This window comes from Marmota flaviventris, chromosome 3, assembly GCF_047511675.1.
Source record: "Marmota flaviventris isolate mMarFla1 chromosome 3, mMarFla1.hap1, whole genome shotgun sequence".
Classification (NCBI taxonomy): domain Eukaryota; kingdom Metazoa; phylum Chordata; class Mammalia; order Rodentia; family Sciuridae; genus Marmota; species Marmota flaviventris.
In genome coordinates, this window is record NC_092500.1 from 132,441,246 (window position 1) to 132,463,651 (window position 22,406).

At 45.0% G+C, this 22,406-nt stretch overlaps 1 protein-coding gene and 1 long non-coding RNA gene across 4 annotated transcripts in view; one reads left to right on the forward strand and one right to left on the reverse strand.

The window, feature by feature from the left end:
• Nucleotides 1-1,072: 1,072 nt before the first annotated feature.
• LOC139705047 (uncharacterized) lies at nt 1,073-4,684 on the reverse strand. The gene is made up of 4 exons (XR_011706940.1): nt 4,609-4,684; nt 3,185-3,332; nt 2,667-2,761; nt 1,073-1,180 (listed from the first exon to the last, which is right to left on the reverse strand). It is a non-coding gene; the product is annotated as an uncharacterized lncRNA (long non-coding RNA).
• A 248-nt stretch (nt 4,685-4,932) lies between these two features.
• Mfhas1 (multifunctional ROCO family signaling regulator 1) overlaps nt 4,933-22,406 on the forward strand; it is a 94,385-nt gene continuing 76,911 nt past the window's right edge. For 2 of the 3 annotated variants that reach the window (XR_003580724.2, XM_071610409.1), the window contains exon 1: nt 4,933-8,439. Coding sequence is in view for 2 of the 3 variants with exons in the window: in XM_071610409.1 (XP_071466510.1) it covers nt 5,430-8,439 (3,010 nt within the window). In the remaining variant the exon portion in view is untranslated. The remainder of the gene's footprint in view (nt 8,440-22,406) is intronic. The other variant, XM_027922699.2, reaches the window with a different exon arrangement.

The window sequence follows — 22,406 nt, forward strand, 5'->3', positions numbered from 1 at the left end:
TTTTTAGTTTTCGGCGGACACAACATCTTTGTTTGTATGTGGTGCTGAGGATCGAACCCCGGCTGCATGCATGCCAGGCGAGCGCGCTACGGCTTGAGCCACATCCCCAGCCCTTCTTTTTTTCTTTTGACATACTGTCTCACTAAATTGTCCAGGCTTGAACAGGTGATTCACCTGCCTCAGTCTCCCAAGTACCTGGGATTACAGGTATGCACCACCACAGCCAGTTTGTTGATGTCAATTTTTAATGTTTATTTCTAATCTTCTTCTTTGAAATAAGTCTAAAACATTTTAGAGAGATATCCCTGCTTTTTCTCTGTTTTCCCCTTGATTTCCTCTACTTTTGTAAAGCTGAGCCAAAAAGGGGGAGATTTTCTCTTAGTTACATTTTGTTGGAGAGAAGGGAGCATTGTTGCCATTTATTTAAAGTAAAACATTGGCTGGATCTAAAATTACAAGAGAAAAATGTGGAAAGTCCTCCCCTTTGTGATCAAGCAGTACACACACTCAACACTTCCAGACTTCAAGGAGAGTTCAAATTCATTTTCTCATGTGGTATAACCCAGCCCTGAGTCTCTTTGCATTGCAGGGTTAAGGTATTGCCAAATATCCTTTCAAGACTAGACATGTAGTTTCCATACTCCATTGTTAGTTAGAACATCCAGACACATGCCTTTTCTTCTAAGTTGAGAGCAGCTAAGTAAATAAAATCGGGAACTATATTGAGTCTAAAGCTGAACCAAGTAAAATGTCACACTTTTGGGAAACTGTGCTTTCTGAACTCCTGAATGATGAAAGAAGAGCAAGATAAAGGGCTCTTTTTAAAGACCAAGTAGGTGAACTGACTGTACTAGTTTCCTAGGATTGCCCTGCTTTTAAGCACAGAATGTTTCCCATCCTGGGAAACTCCTCAGTCTTGTGTAAACTGGGACATTGGGTCACCTTACAATAAAGACTTTACTAAGTTGTGAATGACAAAGTTAAAATTCAGTGGAAAAGAATACTCACATGTTTTTTAGAATTATGCACTTTAATGTAGGTAGAGTAACATAAGTGGAAAAAACATAGTGACTAAGTGCTGTCAAAAGAAGCTATTTGTAACTGGGCAAATCCTAGCCAGTTTACTCATATAGTTAGAGTGGGTCTTCGGTAGCTCTTCATCTAATTGCAAACTTGATTCCTAGAAGGAAATAATTAGTTTTTACAAGGCTCTTTGAAAACCCCAAACTTATCGTAACACCAAATGTCCTACAGGCCAAGAAAAAATAAACTGTCCTAAGGAAGTTTAACATTTTTGGTGATGGGAAGTCAAGGAAGGAGAAAGTGTGAGATGATCTTTTACAGATCAAGATTGGTGACCTTGGTGGGGATGGAATCCAGATTCCTGGGCCCAGAGAGGGAACCAGTGGAGGAGAACCAGATCACCTGGGACAACCCAGGTAAGTAAGGTATTCTACAGGGAAAGGCAATAAGGAAATGAGATTGTAACTAGGGTTTAGGATCAAGAGAGAAATATGTCAAGATGGAGAAGAGTTGTGTATGTTGAAGATGGACCAAAAGATATGAGGGATAAAGCTCATGTGGATTTCATTGGTAGTCTTATCAAGGAATAAGAGCAAAAGATCCCTGTCTCTCGACTCCCATTCAAGCTAGGACTGACAGATAAGTAAATGGAGGATCTTTTTCTAGAATGACCACAAGGCTCCCTTCTCCTTAGCCATATCTCTTAAGGCCTCACTACCTCTTTATACATACTCTTCTTAACCTATAAACAACTGTGTGCACCACAGAGGGTCTGGACCCTGGGACAAAGCCGCTGTATGTGGGATGTTATTGCAATCACAGGGCTCAAATGGCAATAGTATAAGTATAAGCAAAATAGAATAAATTAAAAGACTAAATTGGAAAAGTTTTGGAAAGTGTTTAGGTTAGGTCTATGGCAAGAAAATCCAAGGCAAGAAAACTTGTTTTTGTTTTTCAGTACTGGGCGTTGAACTCGGGGGTGCTTAACCACTGGGCCACATTCCCAGCTGTCTCTTTATTTATTTATTTTTTAAAAAATTTTGAGATAGGGTCTTATTAAGTTGCTAAGGCTGGCTTGAAATTTGGGATCCTCCTGAGCCACTGGGATTACAGTCTTTCTTTTTGGGGCAGGGGCAGCGTTTAAGACTTATCCTACCATCTGTAGGGCCTGGGGCAAGAGTACCAAGGGAGACCCATGTACCATGTACCTAAATATGTAAATGTGTTACCTCATGCTGACATGTGGTGTGTTCATGCCCCTTTTTGCCCTAATGACTCCATTCAGTGGCAAGGAGCCCCGTGGGTACATGGCTACAGTCAAGCCCCATGCACAAACCCCAGGCTCTAGGATGAGTAACTCCTTTTGAGTCCACCTGGGGATGTCCCACCTGGGGATTTAACATACGTGGCTCTACTTTTTACCTTGCTTGTGTATTGGGAAGCACCTCAATGTTTGGACTCCTTTCTACCTCTGTGGAAAAAGGGTCAGTTTTTCTGCCTTAATTTTTTTCTTGTAAACTTTGAGCCTCTCTGGGAGGGAACCCTTGAGCACCTCATATTCCCTGAGTTTGTTAGCTTTCTGTTACTACAAAATCAAGTTGCCATAAAAAGCTTCCAAAGAGAAAAGGGTTATTTTCGCTCACAGACTGTGGTCCATTGGCTGCATTGCTTAGGGACTGGTTCAAGGCAGCACATCAAAGACAACTCATGGTCGAGCAAGCTAGTCATCTCATGGCAGCTGGAAAGTAAAAGAGAAGAAGAGAAAGGGGCAGCATCCTCTGATCCCCACTCAGGCCTTGTGCATTTGAGGTAAGTACTCTATCAATTGAGCTATATCCCCTTAGCTATATCCCCTATATCCCCTAACCAGGCTTGAGGGTGTTTACATCTGGAATTCTAGGTTCTTTATACCTACTGTGTTTTAGAAGGTAGAGAGGGAAAGTCTCCTTGGCCCATCAGAAACTTAACCACCTAGGGTGCAATATGGCTACAGGAGGGCCAAGTTGGTTGCTCAGGGCAGAAGTCCTTCTTGCCTGGGTATACGAGGTATAATAAAGACAATTTCTTTCCCTGAGGTTTTATTTTGTCATTGAGTTCTCCTGATTTGACTTAGTTTTCTAGAACACTGGCTTTCAAAGAATGTGTGGACAAGGCTTCTTACCTGGCTTCCTGTAGTACTAACTGCATCAGTACTTGGCAGGCCAAGGGGCTCTGAGACAGTTCCTGTTGACCAAACTCATTCTTATCAGGTGTAGGACCTCCAGGGAAAGGCCCCAGTCCAGGGGTGTTCTCTGGTCCTATCCAGTTTTCTTAACCAGATAAAGCAAATTGATTGATTGATAAAGGTAGAATACAGTTTTCAAAACACATTTAAGATGGAAGCATACTAATTTTCTGATGGCTTCTAAGGGGAACAGTTTGGCATATGTTATTTGGACGAAATCTAAGCCACTTTAGGAGTTAAGTTTCGGTATTTAGAGTGGAGGAGGAAGCAGATTGATGCATTGTCTGGTCTCCTTCCCCAAGGTGACATTCAGATTTGTTTTGGAAGAAGTGGAAGGATGGAGGATTTGGGGCCTAGTTCAAGAACACTGTGAGGGTGATACACTCAGGGGCATGTCCCACCTGGGGATTTAACATACGTGGCTCTACTTTTTACCTTGCTTGTGTATTGGGAAGCACCTCAATGTTTGGACTCCTTTCTACCTCTGTGGAAAAAGGGTCAGTTTTTCTGCCTTAATTTTTTTCTTGTAAACTTTGAGCCTCTCTGGGAGGGAACCCTTGAGCAATTCAACTGTGGTATGGGAGACCCAGCAGGGGGGGGGGGGCAGGGGGGGCGCGATTTTGTCTCAGTCATTCTCTTTAAAGAGACAAATTATCACTTCTCGGATGATTGCATAGAGCGGTCCTCAAATGACATGTGGAGCTGCAAGGTTTTAAGAGATGCATTTAAATAACTAAATTCAGTTCCACCTCCCTGAAAACTATTTGATTCATGATTAACCAGCTTGGAGGCAATGATGGAGGTGATAAGGGAGGGTCTTGACAGGTTTAAAGGCTTTGGTAAATTCTGAAGAAATCATTTCCTTAGTGTAGATATGATCTCAAAGACACCTCTCCTTACAGTGGGAACATGAACCTGAGTTGAGTACTGTGAATTCTACCTGAAATAGCTGTCATTTCTTTGAACCCATTCAGCAACAGGTACTATACTGTTTTCCACGCAGCTTTGGAAGATAAACAGGATACCCCAGATAAAACACTTTGCATTGCCCCTACCCCGACCACCCACATTAGGCCATGAATCCCTCCCCTTTAGTTGGTCTCAATATTTGGCAAATGAGTGAATGAGTGCCTGCCTTTCCCTTTCTTTTGTTTAACCAATGTCTCCTTCTAAGCTCCTGCAATGACACCCAGGACTCCGAATTCTGCCAGTTTCATTAGGGTGAGGATGTAAGAGTGGGTGTAAGGGGAAGTGGGTGAAGAACGAGATGGGAAACCAGCGGATACCACAGAGGGAAAAAAAAGAGAAGAAAAGAAATCCTTAGAGACGTGGGGCCAACAAAGAGGCAGACGCCAGCGAACCTAATCACTAGAACCCGGAGCTCCAAATCAGCAGCGAGGACGTGTCCCTGTGCGCCTCCCGGCTGTCCACGTCGCTGGCCGCTCCTGACCGGGTGCCCCCAGCCCAGCACCCGGGGCTAGCCCGTGGCTCCCGCCCCCGGGGCGGTGCCGGGAACACGCGGCGCCTCCGCCGGTCACGTGGGGGCCGCTCCGCCGGGCGGCGCTGCGGCTTCCCGATCGCGCCCTCCCAGCGCCGGGGACGCGGCGCTCGCGCTCCCGCCCGAGCCCCAGGGAAGCGGAGACAAGGAGGCGCCGCCGCCCCCTCCTCGCGGCGACTCCCCGGCCCTGCGCCCGCAGCATGCCGGCCGCGGAGCGGAGCGCCGCCCTCCTCCCGGAGCTCGTGGAGGCGACGACGCTGCCAGCCGCGGGGCCGCGGCTGCAAGGGTAGCGGGGCCGGAGTTGGGCACCCGGGCGCCGCAAGGCGGGCGGAGCGGGAGGAGAAGCAGGCATCCTTCGCGGCGTGGCGGGCGGCGGCCCTGCTGCCCGGCGCGCCCATGGCCCTGGAGGACGGAGAATGCGATCTGCACTCCGCGCCGGCCTCCGCCTCCCCCCGCGCCGCGTGCTCGGCGCCCCCCAGAGCTGCTCCGGTCGCCGCCGCCCCTCAGCTGCGGGCGCCGAGCCGCTAGCTGCGCTAGGACCCATAGCCGCTGGCCGCCGAGGGGCGGAGGCAAGGGAGGAGTGGGAGCGAGAGGGCCCGGGAGACGGGCGCCGGCCCGGGTGCAGCACGGCATGCAGCTGCGGGCTCCCGCGCCCGCGTGAGGGTGTCGGTCCCGGGCCCCGCCATGGCTGGGAAGGACAGTGGCAACCTGAAGACGGTGAGGTTGTGGCGGGACGCCGCCCTTCGCGCCAGGAAGCTGAGGAGCAACCTGCGACAGCTAACCCTTAGCGCTGCTGGGGGCTGCCCCGGGGCCGGAGCCGGAGCCGGAGCGGATCCGCTCGAGTCCCCCGACGCTCCCCAGCTAGTGCTGCCAGCCAACATCGGGGACATTGAGGTGCTGAACCTGGGGAACAACGGCCTGGAGGAGGTGCCTGAAGGACTGGGGTCGGCGCTTGGCAGCCTACGCGTCCTGGTCCTGCGCAGGAACCGCTTTGCCCGGCTGCCCCCTGCGGTGGCCGAGCTGGGCCACCATCTCACGGAACTGGACGTGAGCCACAATGGGCTGACAGCCCTGGGCGCGGAGGTGGTGAGTGCCCTAAGGGAGCTGCGCAAGCTAAACCTCAGCCATAACCAGCTGCCTGCTCTGCCCTCCCAGCTGGGCGTCCTTGCCCACCTGGAGGAGCTGGATGTTAGCTTCAACCGACTGGCGCACCTGCCTGACTCACTCTCTTGCCTCTACCGCTTGCGCACCCTCGATGTGGACCACAACCAGCTCACTGCCTTTCCCCGGCAGCTGCTGCAACTGGCGGCCCTGGAGGAACTGGACGTGTCCAGCAACCGGCTGAAAGGCCTACCTGATGATATCAGTGCCCTGCGTGCCCTCAAGATCCTCTGGCTGAGTGGGGCCGAGCTTGGCACTCTGCCCATCGGCTTCTGCGAACTGACCAGTTTGGAGAGCCTCATGCTAGACAACAACGGGCTGCAGGATCTGCCCACCCAGTTCAGCCAGCTGCAAAGGCTCAAAATGCTCAATCTCTCTTCCAACCACTTTGAGGAGTTCCCTGCAGCTCTGCTGCCCCTGGCTGGTCTGGAGGAGCTTTACCTTAGTCGCAATCAGCTCACCTCAGTGCCATCCCTTATCTCGGGGCTGGGAAGGCTTCTCACTCTGTGGCTGGATAATAACCGCATCCGATACCTGCCCGACTCCATTGTGGAACTGACCGGCCTGGAGGAGCTGGTGCTGCAAGGGAACCAGATCGCGGTGCTTCCTGACAACTTTGGCCAGCTCTCCCGTGTGGGATTGTGGAAGATCAAGGACAACCCACTGATACAGCCCCCTTACGAGGTCTGCATGAAGGGGATCCCCTACATCGCGGCCTACCAGAAGGAGCTGGCTCATTCCCAGCCAGCCGTGCAGCCCCGTCTCAAGCTGCTCCTGATGGGGCATAAGGCTGCAGGAAAGACCTTGCTCCGACACTGCCTCACCGAGGAGATAGTGGAGGGAAGCCATGCAGGAGGGGACAAACAGAAGAACTACCCACCTTCCCTTCCTGCCAGTAGCAAGGGTATTGAGGTGACCAGCTGGACAGCTGATGCCTCCAGGGGTCTGAGGTTCATCGTGTATGATTTAGCTGGTGATGAAAGCTATGAGGTGATCCAGCCCTTCTTCCTCTCCCCAGGAGCCCTGTATGTGCTGGTAGTCAACTTGGCCACCTATGAACCACACCGCTTTCCCAGTACTGTGGGCTCCTTCTTGCATCGGGTCGGGGCCCGGGTACCTCATGCTGTGGTGTGCATTGTGGGCACGCATGCAGACCTATGTGAGGAGCGGGAGCTGGAGGAGAAGTGTCTGGATATTCACCGCCAGATCGCCCTGCAGGAGAAGCACGATGCTGAGGGCCTGAGCCGTCTAGCCCAGGTGGTGGATGAGGCCTTGGCCCGGGACTTCGAGCTGCGCTCTGCCAGCCCCCATGCAGCCTACTATGGTGTTTCTGACAAGAACCTTCGGCGACGCAAGGCCCATTTCCAATACCTGCTCAACCACCGGCTGCAGATCCTCTCTCCGGTATTGCCTGTTAGCTGCAGGGACCCCCGCCAATTGCAGCGCCTTCGGGACAAGCTGCTTTCTGTAGCTGAGCACCGAGAAATCTTCCCCAACTTACATAGAGTCCTGCCTCGATCCTGGCAGGTGCTGGAGGAACTGCATTTCCAACCACCACAGGCACAACGACTTTGGCTAAGCTGGTGGGACTCTGCACGCCTGGGCCTGCAGGCAGGGCTGACCGAGGACCGACTGCAGAGTGCTCTTTCCTACTTGCATGAGAGTGGCAAGCTGCTCTACTTTGAGGATAGCCCGGCCCTCAAGGAGCACGTCTTCCACAACCTCACCCGCCTCATTGACATCCTCAATGTCTTTTTCCAGAGGGATGCTTCCTTGCTGCTGCATAAACTGCTACTAGGGACCAGTGGAGAGAGTGAGGGGGAGGGGGAAAGCTCCCCAGTGATGTCGCTGCCCACCCAGAGCCAGGACCTGCTCCGGGCCACCCAGCTCCATCACTATGTGGAGGGCTTTCTGCTGCATGGACTCCTGCCAGCCCATGTCATTCGGTTGCTGCTTAAGCCTCATATCCAGGCTCAGCAGGACTTGCAGCTGCTGCTGGAGCTGCTGGAGAAGATGGGACTCTGTTACTGCCTCAATAAACCCAAGGGCAAGCCTTTGAATGGGTCCACAGCTTGGTACAAGTTCCCATGCTATGTGCAGAACGAGGTGCCCCATGCAGAGGCATGGATTAATGGGACCAACCTAGCGGGGCAGTCTTTTGTGGCTGAGCAGCTGCAGATTGAATATAGTTTTCCCTTTACCTTTCCACCTGGGTTGTTTGCACGCTACAGTGTCCAGATCAACAGCCATGTGGTGCACAGGTCAGATGGTAAATTTCAGATCTTTGCATATAGAGGAAAAGTTCCTGTGGTGGTGAGTTACAGACCTGCCAAGGGGGTCCTGCAGCCAGATACCCTGTCCATTGCCAGCCATGCTTCATTACCAAATATATGGACCGCGTGGCAAGCCATCACCCCCTTGGTAGAGGAACTGAATGTCCTACTTCAGGAATGGCCTGGACTGCACTACACCGTGCACATCCTCTGTTCTAAGTGCCTTAAGAGGGGGTCACCCAATCCACACGCTTTCCCAGGTAAGTGGAGAGAAGGTCACAGTTCTGTGGTGTGTTGCAAGTTGCATTCGTGGGATATTTGTTGCTAATTTGGCAGAATGTTTACTTAACCTCACAGGTTCCTTAGGGAAACTTTGCAGGGTAAATATTGGGAGTTTTGGGGACAAGCAAAGGGCACTGAGTACCTGAGAAACACGAAATACCTTCACAAGTGTCATCTTCTCCTAATGGGAAGACCCAGATTTTTGAAAATCAAAACATTTCCCATCTCCTTTCCACTCTTCTTAATTTAGCCACATTTTGTGGAAGGAAATTTCAGGTGGTTGAACAGAAGCTGGGACTAGAGTGACATTAGTCACTTGCCAAGCCTTGACTGTCAGGCAAATTAGACAGAGGGAGGAGTCTGGATTGGGTCTACGGTCCTTTTCTTTTGTTTAAATCCAAAGTGCAGTCTTCAAGTCACAGTGATGGCTCACTCTTCTTAAGAAATTTCAAAGAAGAATGTTCTGTAATTGGGGGCGAATGGTGGATGAGTAAAGACAAACATTTCAGACTGCCATGCATGACTAAATCCTGAGATTGCTGTTTCACCCCACACACTCTGGGGCATGAAAAAGATTGTTGAAATCTCTGAGGGGGGTTTCCTTGGGTATTTCCTGGCAATTCTGAGCTTTATAGACACACAGTTTGTTTCTTGGTAAATGTTAAGAGATGGAGTGCTCTGGCAGAAATGGAAGGGACAAATAGCTGACAAGAATCCTCTAGGGAGGCTTTCCAATAGAAGACCTTTTTTTCTTTTTGAAACCATCATGGAGTGGGAGAATTTCATGACTAGTTGCCTGGGGTTTATTTTCTTTGTCAGATTTTATTTCCTTTTTTTTCAGAGCAATTTTAGATTTATAGTAAAACTGAACAGAAGGAATGGAGATGTTCCATATCGCCCTGCCCCCAGGCATGCACAGCCTCCCACCCCATCATCAGCACCTTGTACCAGGATGGTACATTGGTTCCAATCCATGAACCTGCACTGACACGTCATTATCACCCAAAGTTCCCAGTTGACCTTAGAGTTCACTCTTTGTGTTGTACATTCTGTGGGTTTGGCCAAATGTATAATGACATGTATCTGCCATTGTTTTGTCGTAAAGAAGATTTTCACTGTCCTGAAGAGCCTCTCCACTGGTTTATCTACCTCCCTCGCCCTCCCAGTCTTGCCAACCTCTGATCATTTTATTGTCTCCATAATTTTGCCTTTTTCTTCTCTGGGATTTTTTTTTTTTTTTTTTTTTAGCTTTGTTAATTAATCTCAAACAAGTGTTTAGCTGGGAATGTGTCTGTTTCTCATTTTTTGGGGTTCTTAAACTCATTTTGTGGAACAGGCTTGGTGAACAGCATTATGAGAGTCCTAGGCATAAACCATATGGCAATTGTGTCATTGCCAGTGGCTTACCTTGTCTCCTGTCCCCTGGGCATTTTGAGGGGTGATAAAATGGAAGACTACACGCAACTCTGATCTTTGTCCTGGTCAGAGTGCCAACAAAAATACAGTTCCTAATAGTATCAGGAAGGAATCGGATACCAATATTTCCGAAGGTAACATCTTTCCGTTGCCCTAGATCTAGGCAGAGTTTAATTCTTCAGTTTGAAAAAAGCCACCATATTGGGTTACCAGTCAACTGAGCCTTTCATTCAGTACTGGCATCTTGTCACAGTTCATGACTTGGTGGACTCTTCAGTTTGTTTTGTATTTACCATTGTAACTTATTCATGGAAGTAGAATACTTCCTTATGTGTTGCTAACTTGCATAAAATGGTTGAGAGTTACATTGTCACAGAGTAGCTTATTGAAGGCCCTACCTAAAACCAGTTTGTAATCCAGAAATGAAGCATTAATAAAACCAATGTTATTAACAACAAAGGGAAAGACATGGGTTATTGAACAAGTAAGGATCTGTACAGAGGAATTCCAAGGCCTTTGAGAAGTAAACAGTGAGGCTGTTCCCCCCACCCCCCCCAAACCTTAGCTCTTTATCTTTTAACAATCATAAATTCTACAAACAAGTTGTACTATGATGCAGAACAAGCCCACTCTCTTTATTTTTTTGTCCTGTCTGCCTTTCACCTGAGGTACACCTGGTTGGCAGGCCAGGCTACAAGGAAGTGATTAATTTTTCAACTTGCAAAACAGCAACAAAAATGGTTGAAAAACTGTTAATCTTATGTATTGATTAGGGCTGAATCATTGGTCATTTTCAGAATTTTTATTTCATTTTTATAATCAGAAGTGTCATCTTTTTGATTTGTTTAGGATGGTATTTTTTTTCCCGAAGTATCAAAGGGCTCAGAATAGTGGGGCATGTGATTTAAGTACCTTTTTTATTAAATTATGAAGACAAGAAAAACCCACATCTTCCTCTTTTATGTTTTTCTGTGATTGCCATGATTTGTCAGTAAGTATCACAATTTTGAAAGATTTGGTAGGAGCTAAAATAATAAAAGTTAGAAGGTGATGTGGGAACAATTATAATGTTTGTTCAGTTAGGGTATGCATTAAAAATGCATTCATTAAACCATTATGTTAAAACAATTCAAGAGAATCCCTTGAATCTAGTAGTAGCCTTTTGTTTTTTTAAAAAGTCATTTTACTATTTAGGGACATAAAAATTGGTTATTTAGTTTTATATTTAGTTACAAGTATCAAGTCCTGTAAATTATAACAATATTATATACAGTAGTAAAAAAAAAAAAAAAAACAACACTGGATTTTTAGTTTGTTTTTTAACTTTGGGACACTGCTGTGAGAATATATAACAAGTTACTGTCTACCTTGATATTATCCAGAAGAAACACAAAGTTGCATTATTATCTTTTAAAATGTTTTTATGCGAGAAGCCAGTTTAGCCCTGTCCTCTTAAATTTTCTGGCTTGAACTGCATGTATGTAGTTGGCTGAGGTAAGTATAATGCTAGATTTCTCTTTTCTTGTTTTAGTTTTGGAAATGCAAATGTTTTGGAAACTCCTCAATCTGCAACCATTGGTTAAAAGCTCTTGTAAAAAAAGATCTAATCAAGCTGTCGAAGAGATTACTTTTTTGTCTTATTTAAGACAGTTGGGCTGAGCCCCAGGAGAATGCTTTCTCAGGTACCCACTACTGACTGCCTCCCTTAGAAAGAGGCTTCCTTTCCTTGTGCTCTTGGCCTGCTGGTCATTTGGTTCTGTGTTCCGGTCTGAGAGCATGCTTCTCTGTGTGGAATAGTTATATATTTTTCTAGTCTATTAGTATGATACTTAAGCCAGAAAAGTCCAGTACTACTGTGGATGTATTGATTAAGACTTGGTGGCTGGAACATTGGCCTGCAGCAAGATTCGGCTGCTTGGATATTCCATTTCAACAACTGAATGAATGCTGTGTGTTCTTCAATTGGAAGAGTGTGTCTTAGTCCAACTTGGCACTGAATGTGCATTTTCACCCCAAATCCTACCTCCCGAATCATTAAAGGTCATTTTTAAGAATAATGAGAAAGCAAATCCAAATCAGTAAACCCAATTAGTTGTATGGTTTTCTTAACTACGTTGTCTTTCATTCACTTGGTAACAACATGAAGAGCTTTCTATACCTCCCGCCAGGTATCGGTTGCACCCTCTTCAGTCCCTTGCACCTGGTGTGTACCTGTCTGATGATGTTCAGTGTATTTTGCCTTATTCCATTGGCGTAGGAGTATGTCATAACATCTCTTTGATGGGATGGTTCACTTGCCTCTTCTAAGCAGGGAGGCACACACACAAACACACACACCTGAGGCTTTGTCATCTCTGGGAGAGTCCCTCTGATGTTCCCTGAATCATTGTTTGGTCTTTTGTGAGAAATACCTTTTCTTCTTTGTCATTCTCATACTCTGTCAAATTTCCAGGTAGTAATGTGATGATAATCTGGCCCCTTTGGGCTCCCCCCACCTCCAAATGTTCTTCCAGCCTTCCCTTTGTGTCTGTGTTACTGGTCTTGTCCTTGAATGGGTCCTTCATTTTGACCACTGAAGCAAAGGGAAATTCTTGCCTTATTATATCTAAGTTTTAGAATTACTGGAGTTTGAGCATGACCTAGTTGTTTGGATTGAATTAGTCATTGTTTTTAATTTTACAAAGGTTATTCAATATCTTTTTAGTTTTAGCTTTATTAATATTGATGCTCCTTGGCTTTTGTTTTATTTTATTATTTTTTTTGAACAGGCTGCTTTGAACTCCTGGGGACTTTGTTTCATATAAAAATAAAAACCTTACTCATGCAGTGGAAGAAGAACCACATGGAATTAAACGCAAAGACTGGAAAGGTCTTGGGGGTGTTCAAATGAGTTTAACTATTAAACGACCTCTTTCAGTTCCAGGGCAGAATTGCAGGTCCATCTCTGCATAAGTGGTTTAGAATTTTCCAGAGAAAGTGTTTTTTATTTGTTAACAGGCATCTTACATCACAGTCTGCTGCCTGTTCCTCTTACTCCCCAGTAGACCTTGCCTATTTTGGTTTTTGCTCATTTATTTCATCAAATACACTCTTACAGGGTATGCTTCATAGAGCTGTTTGGGGGGGTTGGGTAAGGGAATGGTTTAGGAAAACAGTCTTACCCGTGTCCGAGAAGAAATGTGGGGCTTCACCCATCACATAGGAAGGGGTGACTGCAGAAAGGATGGATTGGACACATCTGGTTGTTTTCTCCATCAACTCCTTAACCGGCTTCTCTCCGTTGGAGCCTATTTTTGATTAAGGACCATAATCAGATCCATAGGGTGCCTTTTGCTTTAGGTTTTGAAAACCAGAGGCAAGAGCTGGCCTCCCTTGTCTCTTGCAGGCTCGGTGCTCTTGTGTCCAGGCAGTGGAGAGCTGCTTCACGTTCCCAGTCTTTGTGGAAAGTACATCAGATGGGGTCTGCCTAGGGCAGGGCCAGCCTAGCCTCAGATCTCCCAGGATCCGCTTATCTGGTTACAAAACCAGTTGCTGGTGGTTGTCAGGTTCTCTTCTTCAGGGACTGGCAACCTTCACTTCAGTGGGGAGGGGCTAGGTAGCCCCACTTAGCCCACATGATCCCATGGTGCTCTAGCACTCGGGAAGCTGGGCCTCTCACTGCTCGCCCCCAGGGGGATGGGGGCATCTCAGATGGCCGCAGAATGCATGTGACCACGTGTCATGGAACCACAAAGACCCTCTCACATGTAAGAGATGCATTATTACCTACTGTGTTCACTCTCCCCAAGTTCTGATGTCTTGGGCCATGGGACAACAGCAGTCTCTGCCTGACACAGGGCGGAGCAAGTGGAAGGGGCTCAAGGTGCCTTGGTTATTTTGAAAGAACTCAAGAAATTCTAGTGACTCTTGATTCCTTTTGAGGGCTTTGGGTGTTTATGATATTGTTTATCTTAAAACTTGTAGTTAAGGGAGGTACGTCTGATTTCCCCACGGATTGTTCTGGTATGCATATTCCTGCCCTCTGAAGCCCTCTCCTAATTCTGACAGAAGTGGGAGGGTAGTGGGCAAGGGGCAGCTTAACTGAGTGCCAGGGGCACGTGGTGGTCAGAGTTGACCACTGAAAGCCTTTTGCCACCTGACGTCATGTTCATTCTCCTTGAGGCAATGAACACCCCTTCTTCCCAAAGCCTACTGTTCTGTAACTCTCTCTAAGGAAGCTCCAATCCTCCCTAACACTGGCTTCTGTAAGAGGAAAAGGATAGATTAAGAGGAGCATGAGAATGTGATGGGTGGAGGTGGAATGGGTCTGGGAAGAAAGATATTTCTGGTGGTTTGTACCAGCAGCTTTGCCTTCTTCCTGGTGATGTTGCTTTCCAGAAACTCTGTCCTGGCTAAGCCCACTGGTTTTAGTTCATGGAAGAATGTGGAAGAGTTGCTGGCTGTTATGCAGATACAATTCTGTGTATGGTGTATACTATGGAGGCAGCGTGGATAACAATTCCCAGACACTAGTGCCAGCAGGACTGACTTATTTGTGGAGATGGAAAAGGAAAATTTTTGAGTTATTTTTATTTTTGGCACTAAATGCTTGCAAACATTTTCTCATATTTTTTCCTTCCTTAACATCATCTCTTAGCTGAAAATAAATGAGGCTTGATTTCTTAAAGAGTGAATTAGTGAAAAGCCATCAGCCACATTTTGCTTTCTTTAGCTGTAAATTTATGGAAGACAAAGAATATGAAGTGTGAAAACCGCAGAGGCAAGAGGCTGTGGCCAGAGGTGGGACAGAGGCATGGGGTGACTGGCATGGGGTGACAGGCGGTTGATTTGCAGGATCATTGTAAGCCTGGGGGCCATTTCACCACCCTCAGGAAGGGACTTCCTGCTCATGGCCTGCAGCCTGGGCAGCCAGGCTGGTCCAGCTATTTTGTTTACTTTTGCAAATCTGTGCACAAGTGTGCTTGGGAGAAGGGCAAGGAGAACAGGAGTGATGTCAAGACTGCTCCTTGGCTGCTCCTGCTCTTTGGGTGGGGTGGCTGAATGAGTCAAGCGCCTGCTGCTGCTGCTATTGCTCCTCCTCTTCCCTGCCCCCCTCTTCCTTTTCTCTTCCTCTTTTGAGGCGGAATTGACATAATGTGAAATTAATCGTTTAAAAGTGAACAATTGCTGGGCATTTCCCTCCTTCACAGACTTGTGCAACCAACACCTCTAAGTCAAGTGCTTGTCTAGGCAAGGAGCGCTCGGGCTGTGGGTGGCTTTCTTCCTGGGGCGAGCTGGCTGGGAATTCTTTCCCCAGGCTCTTGGTGGGAAGTTTCCTTTTAGGGCATGTCTTAAGCAGAGTAGGAATCGGATTCTTGTGTTGGCCTTGAGATGCTGCATTGATTGAACACCTTTTCCCAGGGTTGTAGTGAGAACCCTCTTATTCAATGTTGATAAGAGGACCAGACACAGGCCATCCCGGCCCTCTGTTCTGTTCTGTGGGGAATGTGATTTAATGGGACACTGGGAAGGATACAGGGAGGAGAAGCACATGTGAGTGCTGGGGAATTGCTGTCTTCTGCACACAACTCTTTTTCTCATTCATCTTGAGCAGATCTGAGGGAAAGGGGATCAAGTAGCAGTGGCACAGAATTAGGACATTGCCAGATGAAACAGAAAAGTGGACCATATGTTTATTAGCTCGGTTCTGTCATCAGTCACTGTTGATACAGCTACAGGCAGAAGTTTGCACTGAACTGAGAGTTTTAGGAGAATAAAATAAAATAAAATCTGACCTTGGGGCATAGGGAGCTGAGGTGGGATCTTGGCTAATGTCATTGCCCATTCTTCTTTTTTGGCACCTGGGATTGAATCTGGGGTGCTTCACCACTGAGCCACATTCCTAGTTCTCTTTTATATTTTATTTAGACACAGGGTCTTGCTGAGATGCTTAGGGCCTTGCTAAGTTGCTGAGGCTGGCTTTGAACTCACGATCCTTCTACCTCCGCTTCCTCAGCTGCTGTGATTATAGGCGTGTCCCACCACATCCGTTGATTAATTGTCAGTTCTTGAGTATATGGAATCTGACCACGTATGGAGAAAATCATTTGTGTATTTGAGAAATTACTGGAAAGAGAGAGAGAGAAAGAAATCCTGGCTTTTGAGTTTTCCAGAAAAAAAGAAAAAAAAATGCTTGTGCTGAAAAAAAAAAAACTGGCCACAGCTTTAAAGTTTACTTGACATGGATGAGGACTAGGTGGGAAGCAATGCCCCAGTCATTCTTTCCAATTGCTTTTCAGTCTGGATCATTTGTTTGCAGACCAGGCAGACCTTGAGAGGGTGTATGTGAGGTTTTCCTTAAAAGTTCCAAGACTTATCGTCCTTTTTGAAGGAATGAAATGGTTCTTCATCGGGAATCTGTACCTTCCTCCATCATTTATGGATTTGCTCCCATTTTGGAAGGGATTGAAGTCATCAGTCATTTCCAAACACCAAACTCTTTGAATGATCACTGACTCAAAAGACAGTGAATTAAATTGGATGCTGTTATAATAAAAAGATATGACTGCTCTTTAGCTGTCTTTGTTGAGGATGCTTTGTTGAGTGCTTTCCTATTACTAGGCTATAAATGTTGAGAGAATTAAAGAGTTAATTTTCTTAGATCCTCCCTACCCCTAAGATGAAGCGTATGCTATTAACACTGTGTTAGCACTTGGTTACAGTAGTGGTGACTTCTGGGGTAGTAACATCAGCTTTCGTCTCTTCCTCATTCTTTCTCCTTCTCTTCCCCTTCCTTCCTTTCCTTCCTTCTATCCTTTTCCATTTTTTTTGACAAAAGAGTTTTTTTTTTTTTAAAGGTAATAGGAGAAATATAAAATTAGAAAATATTTCTCTTAGGTACTATTGTTTATCAACTTTACTGCTGCAGTGAGGTTTTTATTTCTCAGGCCATAAAGTTTATTTGTTGTGTGTACCCTCAACTCTGCCTTTTTGAGAGCATAGGTGTGGAGAAGATGATGAGACTGGGTGACAATGTTGGGAGACTGGGTGACAATGTTCCAAAGACAGCGTGAAGTGCCTCATATGGGCCATCTCCTGCAGTCCTGCAGGAACCCTGTGAAGTAGGTATCATTACCACCTTCATTTTCAGATGGAGAAACTGAGGTTTAGAAATTAAGTGAACTCCCCAGAGTGAGAGGGCTCTGGGGTTTTAGCCCAGCCTTCTGCTCCTACCTGCTGCCTGTCCTGCCTCTCAGTTGACTTAGGCACACTTCCCAGTATGCACAAACTCACCTGACTTCCCTCCTCTTTCTATGTTTCTGTGAGGTGGATGTACAGAGACCTGGCACAAGAGGCCTGGGGGTCATAATCAGGCGGGGTAAGAGGTAGGGAGAGCTCTGCTGGGGGTCTCAGAGAGGGATCCATGATGATTTCCAGGTAGTCACATAAAGAATTAGAGAGCATGGGCATTTTCAATTAGAATGGCATTTAAACAGGCAAGAAGGGCTCAGGCCTGGGTGTGTTTGTGTGTATAAGTGTATATACAGAAGCATTTAGCAATGGTAATAAGGAAGACGTAATGCATAATATTTCAATTATGTTCCTGAACTGGATAACATTTGCCAGTCACCCCTGCTGACCCATAAAGTAGAATTTTGGAAGCCTTCTCCCAGTATGTTTCTTTATCATCAGGCCAGACTCTGTTGAGCCCATGGAAAAGATTTATGGCTGGGACAACTGAAGGGTGGTTTCAGATGATTTGCTCAGATCCATGATCAAATGATTGTTGGGCTAACAAAACACTTGCTCTGTAGATCCATGTCTTAGCATGCCACTGGCCACAGCCGAGGCCAGGGAGAAAAGGAGCATTGGTTATTCTAACAGCCAGAGAGCTGCATGCCTGTGTAATCCCTCAGAATGTAGCCAAGAACATTGATTTTCCTTGCTCTATGTCTTACCCTAACAGACCCCGCAATAAAGGCAAATTTGGACCTAACACAATTAGTATTTTATTGTGGGCCTTTTGCATTTCAATCTCTATATACTTTCTTTTATTTCTTTATACACTACAAACTAACTGAAAATATATTTTTAATTAACTTTTTTTTGCTGTTGGAACACCAGCTCTTACACATTTCATTTGTTTGGACATGAATTACCATGCTGAGACGGTGGTTTCTTGCACCTTACATCCTATGATAGGATTTGAATTTGTCTTCCCTTGCTTCTCAGTTTATCAGAATATACTTATATACCTTTTAGTTGAAATGCTAGGAAGTACAGGAAAGTTTTAAAACTTACTTTTTTACCTATGTTTACTCCCCCCACCCCCATTCCTGGGGATTTAATCCTGGGGAATTCTGTCAGCAAGCTACACTCCCAGTCCTTTTAATATTTTGAGACAGGGAGTCAGTTGTTTAGCCTAGCCTTGAACTCAAGAGATCCTTCTGCCTTAGCCTCCTAAGTCACTGAAATTACAAGCATGTGCACCCATGCCTAGCTACGTTTAGTTTGTATTTTGACATGAAACAAAGGATTTTGTTTAAAACAGAAGCAATATGGAATGGTATGGTGGTTAGTTGTAAGGGTTCTGGGGATAGACTGCTGGGTTCCAATCCCTGTTCTACCACCTGTCATCTGTGTGATGTTGGCAGTCATCATGGTTTCTGTCTTACAGAGTGGTCCTGAGGATAGAGTTAATGTAGGTAAAAAGCTTAGAAAGATGCCTGACACATGGAAGAGGTCAGTAGATGTTGACTCTTGCTGTGACTGCCAAAATTCCAGAAGGTACAAAAGGCTAAAAGGTATATTTGAAAATCTGATAAGGTTGTGGATAAAACTCTTCTTTTTTTCATAACAGGGGTGGAGAACAGTGTGATCCTTGTTTATAAATACCTTATGTCTTTTAAAAAATGTTTCCTCCCCTTATTAAAACATACAGATTTGGAGGATACAGTTAAAAAATTGCTCAGAGCTGATATACAGCATAATCATACTACATGTTTTGCTATTTCTTTCAGGTATTCCCCCCCAAACCCCACCCCAACTATAAGCTTAGGTTTTAAAATGCATAGTTATTTTGTTGTATAAATAATTCAAGTATTGATTTTTTAAGCCAAATCTATTGTGAATATAGTTTGATGGCATTAATACTTACACAACAATTATAAGTGCTTATAGAGTACATCAAGGTGATTTTACCTTTGTTTGTTAATGTTTTTGGGTACTGGGATTGAACTCAGGGGCGCTCAACCATGGAGCCACATCCCCAGCCCTATTTTGTATGTTATTTTGAGTCAGGGTCTCACTGAGTTGCTTAGTGCTTCTCCATTGCTAAGGCTGGCTTTGAACTCTCCATCCTCCTGCCTCAGCCTCCCAAGCTGCTGGGATTACAGGAGTATGCCACCATGCCCAGCTACCTTTGTTAATTTAACCTCATGTTACCTTGGTGTAACCATCTGGGGACTCTTCAAGTTTTTTTTTTTTTTTAATTTTTTAAAATTCTATGATGACTGCATTTTCTTATAAAAGCTCTTTCCTATTTGTACAGTAATCTCCAAAGTGGAGTCATTGCATGAAAGGCAAAGAATGTCATTAAGTCTCAATTCATATAGATGTTGCTTTCCATGAGGGTGGCACAGCTTATATGTCTATCTACTTTGAATGCGAGATCTCTTTCTCTGTGCTTGCTCGACACTGGATGTTATCTTAAAAATGCACTAACATTTAACGGAAAAACGGTATCTCACTGGCAATTCAAAATTCTAATCTGTGACTGTAAGTATTTCTTGTAGGCACGTTCCCTAATTGTGTTGCTGCTTTTCTGAGTTCTCTGATAATGCTGTTTAGCATCATTTGAGTGGTTTTTGTTTTTTTTGTGTGTCTTACATTGTTTTTAATTTTTTTGTCACAGTGTTTTACCAGTTTATATTAACTCTTCATATATTAAAGGTAATAACCTCATAGCTATCATATTTAAGGCATTTTTTTTGTAGCTTTGCCTTTTCAATTGCTTAGGAAGTTTTGATGTTTTGAGGTTTTAAATATCATTCAATACAGTTGATAGTTCCTTGTTTCTTCCAGAACTTTTAAAAAAAATAGCATTATTATTTTTTTTAAATACACAGAAGTAACAGAAGAAATCACACAGTGATTCTCTACCTACATAATTTTAACTGACATCAAAAAAATAATGTCTGCTTTTGAATAGTAAATCCAGTAGCCAATGCCCCCCACTCTTCCCAAGCTGGGCTCATTTCTCCTCTGCAAAATGTTTCTTATGATTTCTTTCAGGGAAAATAAGGCATGTATTTGCATATATTTTACTCAAAGAGATCATGCTATTATGCTCATTGTTCTGTACCTTGCATTTGGTCACTTAAGAGTACAGTTCGCATATGCTTTCATATGAGTAGTCCTAAACCTATTGCCTATTCATGTATTTATGCCTCATAATAGTCTACCCATGACTGTACTGTTTAGTCAGACCTATACTGACAGACCTTTGTTCCTTTCCAAGTTTTCTTTTTTATAGATTTTAAGCTAAAAAGTTTAAGAAATACTCAATTTTATTTCTTTCAAGATTAGCAGTCCTGCTTTGCACTCAGAACACTCCTGAGATGCAATTATAAAGAGACAAATCTCTGAATCAAAATGGTGGGACATAAAAAGAGGCTTGGGAATTATGAAAGTGTAATTTTGTGATTTAAAACAAAGGTAATGTTTTTAATTGGCCTTTGTGATGCATATTGGAACCCCATTGTTTTCCTCATAATTATGCATTTCACAGCTTCATTTATCCACTATCACAGAATGCAAGATGCAATGTTTAGATCTAGCAATAATTACAAATCTTGAATGTTTACAAATAAACAGACCACAGATCAAAATAAGACTGTGGCAGCAAGAATAATGCTGTGGCCGTGTAAGAAATCAATGAAAAAAAAAAAAAATTGGTAATGAACCGTATCTCGCTGGTTCAGAACACTGTGCAGCCTTCCTACCCAGCTGTTATCCAGAGGAAATCTGCCTGTGCCAGCATAGCTCTTTTTTCCTCTCTGTCCCAGGCTTCCCCTCTGGAGTTCCGCCCTGTGACACTGTCGTATTTTCTAGACCTAGGCTTGGTGTGTTTTGCATAGGACCTGTACTTTGGATGTTTTGTCCTCGTAGCAAGTGGGGGTATAAAATTTAAGAGATTACCCACATTGTTTGCTTTTCTCTGTGGGTAATGAATAAAGAATGAGTCTAATCCAGCACACTAAAATGTGTTTGACCTGGAAAAACAGTAAACAATGAAATCCTGTTTTAGTTGCTTTTGTGTTTAAAAGATAGTTATGGGCATATTTTCTTATTTTTGAAGCTAACAAAGTCATTAGTCAGCCTTGTAGAGTTTAAGAGTTGTTTTTTTTTTTTTTTTTTAAACAGGATCCATTGAACTGTGGTCTTTAAATTCCCCCCTCCTCTCATCCTAAGTGACCAAATCAATACAGACAGTTGGAAGGAAGAGGGCAGGCCACATTTTCCTGTGAACATGTTATTAAAAAAATATATTCACTGGGATTCTCTTGACTCACCGCATAGCTGGGGTGCCTTTGATTGGAGAGGGTTGCTGCTCATGAATTGCATGGAAAGAACTAAAAATAGAAATGTGAATTTTCCAGAAGAACATTGTGATGCCAAAAATCAGCCCTCTGGTCCGTGGAGAGCTGGGCTGTTTTGTGCCCAGGATAGGATAGGACAGTAATGAAAAAAGGGGATGCAAAACCTCTGTAGGGTGCATCTGTCCCCACCGCTGATACCACTTAGCCTCAGACGGCACATGAAAGGCACATCCCTTGTTGTCCCCTTCTGGCTCTTCCAAGATGTTTTCGTGCCTCTTTTGGGTGAAGCAGGTGTTCTTTTGAATTTACTTCCTTTATTAAGCCTCTGTATCTATGTAGTCCTTTTCCCCCTCTCCAAGAAAAACACATGTGCATGTTCTCTGCCTCTCCCTGGTTTCTACATTGTTTCCGGATTTTTTCCCCCCCTCTTGATGTAGGGAAAGGAAATATCCACTGGTTTTCTGTTTGGTCATTTCAGGAATTTGCCTTTGGGCTGTGTGGCCTGGCTTCTCTAGAGCCACACTGAGCTGAGCAGAAGCCTGCTAGCCTCCCCAGCCACTTCTTGAACACCATGGGTGCTTGTGAGTCTTGTCTGTGTAACGTGGCACAGCATTCAAAGCTTATCCAGATAGCAGGAGTGATTGCGTCTTGTTGATCTCCAGGGCTGTTAAAATTTTCTTGCTTAGCCAGAAGAACAGGTGACTGTTTCCAGCAACAGATAAACCGCCCCATATCCGGTCCCCGGTATTCCACAAGAAGGAAGCCACAGGGTCAGAATGCTTATGCCGCCCCCTCTCCACAGTCTATAAACCTTCTGATTTATGGTGCCATTTATGATTCAAGACACGTTCATTCATGGGGGATCTCTACTGAGATCATAACCCACTGTAAACCAGGAGGAAGAATCAGGAATTAGAATGGCATCCATTGTTCTTTGTTAGGAAAGAATC